Raw genomic sequence first — 7,700 nt, 5'->3', positions numbered from 1 at the left:
GAAAATTGAAGCACTTGGGGTAAAGCACGTCAAAATGCACCAACACAACGAGTCTAAGGGTGCGTTCACACTGCAGCCTGAATGACCCAATTCTGATTTTTTAGCAATTCCGATTTTTTTTTTGCCGGGGCCGTTCACACTGCATGTAAATGCGACTTGTATGTGTTCTGCAGTGTGAACGGGCAAATGACCTGAAAGTGTTCCGCATGTGTGGCCAAGGAAGCAAGTTGTTGTCGGCCAGAGCAGCATATTAACAACTTAATCCTCATATAGTCCGTCATGGTTGTTGTTTTTCTTCCCCCTTAGTGAATAGTGAGATTTGTTGAGAATCAGTGACGTTCAGTTCAGATGAAGGCGACCTGAACATTAGGTCGCATTTGAATCGGATACGTGTCTGATATGGGTCACATTAGAAAAAGAATCCGACCTGTTCACACTACCATGAAAAGATCTGATACAGATCGCATCATGTCAACAAAAAAAAAAAAAATCGGAATTGAGTCACTTCAGGCTGCAGTGTGAACGCACCCTAATATGACATTTAAAAACAAGCACTTGATGGAGTTTGGGCTGGTGCTGCAAAAAAAAAGACACCCGGAGCGACCAGGTAAACCAGCACAACTATCAACACTCACCAGGAAGAGCATCATGGTCAGAAAGCTAAACAAATAACCCGAAAAATTATTTAAGTCATCGAACTAGCGGTGTAAGACGCTGGTTCTGCTCTCGCTGTTAAACCGCCGCTACGCGCTACTGGTGGTAATATTTCACAGACGGAGCGCCGCTCAACCTCCACCCGACAGTGAACTCTCACACCTAATGTCTGCTGCAGCATGCAACTTATTCAGAAAGAAAAAAAAAAGATTTTACATATGTATTAAAAGTTTAGCTATGTTCTAACATAAGACAGATAATTCGTGGGGAAAGAAAATCGATCTCCTCTGCCTTCTCTCTGTGTTCTGCAGAATTACTCAGTTCAGTCAGTAACAACCAATCGGAACCAGCATTAATCAGCTAGCCGCTCTCAGGAAGTTTTGATTTAGTAACTCAGGATTGTTTATTTTGATGCAGCCTGCATTCGACTTTGAATTAATGTTTCCGTTTTTTGTTGACATTATTTGATATAGGCAGGTTTATTTGACTCGTGTATAATTTATGGTATTGAGAACTTAACTGTTGAATATTATTTTACCGATTGCATGTTTTTCAGTTGTCTTTTTCACTGAATAGCTGCTGCATTGTGTCTGCAAGTATTTTGCATATTTATGTCTAAATTAGGTGAATTTATTGCCAAATAATGTTTCCATTTTGCCAGATCACACAGTAGCATTTATACTTGATGCAAAAAATTAACAGCCAATCCAGATGATCGGCAGTGATCATGAGTGATCGGAATCGGCAGCAAAAACCCTGATCAGAACATCTCAACCATAGAGATTAAAATAAATCTCATTTGCAGCTCCCATCAAAATGCTTACACAGAGCAAATATATTACAAACAGTTAGACCAATAAAAATAATTTAACTCTTGTTAAATTCACGTTGCTCATTCTTAAGAAAAGTTTGAAATAATTCCTAAAAAATAAAATTGAACGTCTTGAGTTGAGACTGGAGAACTGTCCGAATGTATGGACAAAGTAAAAGAAAATGTTTGTCATAATGAAGAAAATTGTGAGTTACATTTAACACAGTTACAGTTAAAACAGTTAACGCAGTTACATTTAACACAATTAAATGTAATCATTTAACACAATTAAATGTAATGACCATTTTTAACATGCATGCTGATGATAAATTGCTAAAAGGGAAGTAAAGCCAAAGTTTAAGTAGAAAACGTCTCTGCTGCAAACAGAAAAATGATCAAGACTTCGGCATCTTAAGGAATAAAAGTGACTGTATGTTCTATTCCACCAAAAGACTTCAAAGGGAAATAGCCTGTACTTGCACAATGTGCATAATGCTTTAAGTTTAGAGCACTTGAAACGCTTCACACTACATTTAGATATTCACACATTCACAGACCTATGAGCGGTGGTTTGAACTGACAACCCACAGCTTACAAGACAAACTCCTACCAACTTGATAAACTTTTGTTACATTTTATCATTGGATGATATACAAAAGCTATTTTAAACGTTCTTATGTCTTGCACTTCTAGGTTATTTGTGATTTTTGTTTTGAGGCGTCTAAGAAATAAAAGGTAAAACAGAAACTTATTTTACTGTCTGCAGCTTCCATCAAGTATTCACTCTTTCAGTTTTCACACTGGCAGATTATTTAAAACATCTGCATGAAATCATCAGACAAACTTTCCTTACCTGAACAGAAAAGTGCCACAGTAACTATCCAGTCCATTGTGTTTCTGGCATTGAGATCAAACTAAAAGTGTGATTTCCACTCTGGTCAACCAATTTAAACTGAGAGGCAGTGCATTACTTTTTCCATGATGTAGGAGGAGTTACAACAGGGTCACTTTCAACTCAGAAGAGAAATATTTTCATTTACCCTTTTTCTCTTCTGAACTTTAAAATGGTAATGTGAAATGTAGCAGCTTTAATTAGTTCAGGGTAAACCAGAGAGTGGAGTTGACAGAATCGGTGTTTAGTCTTCTGTGTTTGGGTTGTTTTAACTATAAATCCTCAAGTAATCAGGTCATGTCCTAATAAGGTGTTGTTCTGCCATCTTCCTGTGTGGGGGTGGTCATTTTGCTTAATCTGGAAATGAAAAAATTAAGTCACATCCTTAAAAACAACCTTCTGTGTGTTTGTTGATGCCTGCCCAGATAGGCCAGCAGCAGTTCTCGTCTTTAAGTAAGCGCAATCTTTCTATTGTACTTTCGATGAACTAATGATGGTGCTTAGTTTAGATTGTGCAAAAACACAAAATGTTTGATGCAATGTATAGAAACTTGTTTTAAGTAAATAATTACTTAATGGTGATCAAACGTGCTAGTTCCACTGGACTGGGGGTCGGCAACCCGCGACTCTAGAGCCACCTGCGGCTCTTTAGTGCTGCCCTACTGGCTCTGGAGCTTTTTCAAAAATATTTGAAAATGGAAAAAGATGGGGTGGGAAATATATTTTTTGTCTTAATATAGTTTCTGTAGGAGGACAAACATGACACAGTCATTCTTAACGTTTTCCTACGCTATAAAAATGTGTAGAATAAATAATTAAATTTCAACATTTCTGTCAACGAAGATTTGCATCATAGCCTGCGACACGTTTCTTCCAGCTGGGTGGGGCGCGAGGCAGGGGGCTGTTGTAAACAAACCGATGGGTGTGTGGGGGGCCATGGAGAGCAAAGGGGAAAAGATAAAAGCCGAGGAGAGATTCTACAATTCTTGGACCGAATCATTTGCATTCATTGCCAATGCGGAAGGATTACCTGAATGTTTGCTCCGTAGGGAGAAGTTGTGAAATAACAAACCGTACTTTCCTGACTATAGAGCGCACCTTACTATAAGACGCACCTACAATAAAAATAAAAAACTGGAAACGTACATATATAATCCGCATGGTTGAAAGCGTGGGGAAAAAGGAGCGGCTAAAAGTTCGAAAAATACGGTAACGTGGAAAGACATTTCCAGGCAAGGCGCTGCATTAGCTGCTGCATCAAGAGTAAAGTTGCATCTCACATGCCCGATGTTGAGAAGCTGTCCAGTGATGTCCGTAAACAGAAGTCACATTAAACACAATCCTGTCAAAGACACATATATTTAGTAATATAGTGGTTGTTTTTCTAAAATGATTAGTGATTTTTGTCAGCATATATTTAGAATGACACTTAGCGATATTGTGTTTTGTTGCTCTGGTCTGAGGATGGCTGCGTGTCAAAAGAAAAGAGGATGCTGCTATGTTTTACCATTGCACCGACTTGCTTGACATTTGCACAGAAATCGAGCTTAAACTGTATTAATTTAATTTGATATACTTTACCTTTTCAAAAGACTGCTGTTTTATTTCATAACTGCAGGTTGCGTTTTATTGCACTCCGTTTGTTGCCCAGATAAGGGTCACGTTAAGCACGTTCTGTTTTGTTGTTTTTTCGATCACACACTTAATGTGATTTTTTACGCAGAGCGATCGATCATTATGCAAACTGCATTTGGGAGCAGATTTTTCAAGTTCCAAAAGGAAAAAAAAATACCCTTTCCCTGTTAATCTTCATAATAAAAATTACATAAAAATCTGATTTCTTTATTGCATTTCTTTAATTTTATCAATGCAACGAAACATAAAACATTAATATTGTAACAGAAGGTAAACACCATCGTACCATACAACAGTCAGGTGGTGCGTCATTCTTTCCAGGACGCACAGCAGTGAAAATAAACATTTAATCATAATTGCTAATCATGTATGCACTATTCATTTTGACAATAGGCTAATATAAACACTTAAAGCCTGTGATGCCTTCATTTTAAGTCTTACATAAGGCTTTTGCCGACCCCTGCAATAGGCAGCTTGTTTCACTTGTAGCATGGAAAAATACCTTGTACTAAGTTAAATAATCTACCAGTAGAACTAGCACATTTTTACTGACATTAAGAAAATATTTACTTAAAACAAGGTCCTTTAATTTGCTGCATAGTTACTTGTAAGTTAGTTTTGGCTTTTTTCAAGTGTACTAAGAAATTGGTGGTAGAACAAGACCAAAAATACTTGGAAAGATTTTATGGGTTTTGCAGTGTATCTCTTATTGATTACATTAATAGCTTCTCATTACTTTTGCATCAAATATCTGGTGTTTTGGTCTGTTTTAATCATACAATATAAAGATAATAATCAACACACTGTTGTTTGCGTGCAGCTTTCTGAGGCAATGTGTTTTTGTGCAAGAGCGTGTGTCTGGAGGGGGGGTGGGGACCCATACAGAAACATTTTTGAAAAAACATCCTCTCTTTAAGTGTCATGCAAAGATAAGAATACTTGCCCAAAATAAGTCAACATTAACAATGCACTACAGGACAACATAAAATCATTTCCAGCCATATTGACTGAACACATTTTCTTGCACTTTTTATTTTTATTTAATCCTTGAAGAAAAAAAACATTAATACCAATTTTATATCCTTCATAATAAAAAATTCAATGCATATATGCATATTAAGAATGCATTGGATATTTTTTTTATGAAGGATATTTCTTTCCATAGAAAGCAAAACATAGTGTGACAGAACAACGCAGTCTTCTTACCATTGCGAAATCTTCTCTTTAGTTGTGATTTGGTTACGCATTTAAGTCAGCTGAAATGAAATGGATTAAAACTGTTTTAATTATTGAAGTCTTAGCAAAAACTGAATTAACAGCCATATTTGGGGGAGGAGGAGAGTCTCTGAAAACCTTTCCTTTAAGTACCATGAAGAAACAAGGAGATTCCCCAAATACACTACTTCCATAAATTATCATTTGTTTTTCATGTACACATTTAATATACTTTAATAAGCATTAATATGGACAGTGGAGGCTACAGTCTTTCTAGATTGCAGGCTAGCTATTAGCATGCCAAATAGCATCATACTGAGGTATTTGTGCTCATCAAGCTGAATTATCTATCAAATCTTTTAGATATATTAAACAAATAATTCTCGAATACTGAACAACAAATATTTATAACCACTGTATCTCTGTACTGAGATAATAAAACACGTTTTATTATCCTGATCATAAACCAGAGCTAAAATAATCCACATTGGGAAAAAAGTATCATTTAACCATCTGTAGAGTCATATCAGTCTTTCAAGCCTCTTTGCAACAAAAAGTAAAAAATAAAACTGAACATTTCTGCTTTTCTTAGACTTGCTCAATATTCTCATCCTGTTTGAGACTCAAATCTACATGCTAGTTCAGTCCCTATGAGCTGGTTATCAGATGCATGTCATATGTTGCTTTTTTCTTGTTGAAGCCAATAAGAAAAAAGAAATTGCGTTCAGCTAAAATAAGCTAACATTTTTTAGCTGAATTATATTTTGATAAAAATGTCAACACTAAGACTGATTTTGCCTAAATAATTGGAGGCTTGCAGCAGGTTCATCTGCTGGTAGATGATATGTTGTTCCGTTTAGCTTCTCGGTCGTGTCTCAGACTTTTGTTGACTAATTTAGCCCTCAGCTCAGGAAGTGAACCTCCCCACTTGCTGCTGCTCATAAGTGATAAAGCTTACTCACTTTTTTTTCGGTTTCAAGACTCCCACTCCTCACCCATCACCCAGCTGTGAGCGTGCATGACAAATAGAAAACGTCCAACCTTTTCTGGAGCTTGCTGTTTGTTTTCTTTCAAGCAAAGACGGGCAAGAAAAGTTGGAGAGATATCAGAGATCATTGGTTTATGCTGCTGCAGTATGTAATTTTTATGAAAAAAACGTTTTACATATTTGTTAAAACTGTCACCATATTGCGACGGTACAGTATGAGATAAATAACCTGAAAAAAAAAAAAAACTCAGGATCTCAGTGCAGCTAATCATAAGTGTGTATGCGCATGGCCCCTGATTTTTTAAAATATTTTTCCTTTAACAGTAAATTGTTTCTCTGCCAATCACACACTGAGCAGTACTTACACAAGCTTGATTGACAGCACTAAGACATTTCTCCTGGGTCTGATTGGTTGTTTTTTACAGTAGTGGTGCATTTCTTCAGATGACAATAACACAGAGAGAGGAGGTGGATTAGCTTGATTCTTTCACAAATTATCTGCGTCATGACAAACTTTCATGACACAAAGTCAGTTTTAGCATATATAAAACAAAACATTTTTTTAAATAAATGTTCAACAGTGAAACTTTAAGGGAAGATTTTAAATGTCAAATGGTCCACAAGCCTCCATGTGAACTATTAGTGCATGGTCTACATCAGAGCTCTTCAGCCATGGTCCTCATGGCCCTCTGTCCTGCATATTTTAGATGTTTCAGTGCTGCTGCACACCTGGCTTACTGGGTAAATATCAGGCTTCTGCAGCAACTGGAGACTTGCTAACGGGGTAATGTAATTATTTAAATCAGTAAAGCATGTGGACCAAGGGTGAGGACCTTTGCTCTACTTAGTGTCACATTTTGTCTTATTACATTAATCTTCAATGCCCAACCGATTCTACTTATATGACAGACCAACAAAAAATAGACCATGACTAGTATGCAAAAACACTACTTAAAAAAATTCTAACAAGAAATTTTTTCCATGTTATTGTTGAAATTATCTTCCAGTGGAACTGGTACTTTTCATCAATATTAAGGAAATATTGAATCAAAGCAAGCTCTGATATCTTGGTGAAAGTTACTTGTAAATTAGTTGTAAACTAGTTTTGTCTTATTTCAAATATTTGCATTAGAAACTAGACCAAAAATACTTTTTAAGATTTTGTGTTTTTGCATTGTATGCGGTAGAAGAAAGCTGTAAGTATGTAATTATGCATATATTTTGGAAAGTTATTTTGGAAAATATTCACTACAACCATCTGACTCAGGAACTCAGCCCCCTGAGTTCCTCAACCACATTTTACTGCGGTTTCAGCAGTAAGTCATTCAGGTTTCCCCTCTACACGCTTTGCACAACCAGATACATAAGTTTTAACCATTTATTTTTGCAAAACACCTCAAGTTCAGTCAGCATGGATGGAGAAGTCGCAACTGCATTTAAGTCTGGGCTTCGATGGGTCCATTTTAACACATGAATAAGCCCTAATTTAAACCTTTTAGATGTGT

General features: G+C 36.5%; 1 protein-coding gene across 1 annotated transcript in view; it reads right to left on the bottom strand.

Moving 5' to 3' along the window:
* The window catches only part of LOC103481813 (integrin alpha-M-like), a 22,831-nt gene extending 20,319 nt beyond the window's left edge, over positions 1 to 2,512 (bottom strand). The window contains exon 1 of the mRNA XM_017310692.1: positions 2,319 to 2,512. Within this exon, the coding sequence (XP_017166181.1) occupies positions 2,319 to 2,355 (37 nt within the window). The 5' untranslated portion in view covers positions 2,356 to 2,512. The remainder of the gene's footprint in view (positions 1 to 2,318) is intronic.
* Positions 2,513 to 7,700: the final 5,188 nt, after the last annotated feature.

This window comes from Poecilia reticulata, linkage group LG19 (genome assembly GCF_000633615.1).
Source record: "Poecilia reticulata strain Guanapo linkage group LG19, Guppy_female_1.0+MT, whole genome shotgun sequence".
Classification (NCBI taxonomy): Eukaryota; Metazoa; Chordata; class Actinopteri; order Cyprinodontiformes; family Poeciliidae; genus Poecilia; species Poecilia reticulata.
The sequence above is the reverse complement of the archived record's forward strand: the minus strand, read 5'-3'. Positions and strand labels throughout refer to the sequence as shown.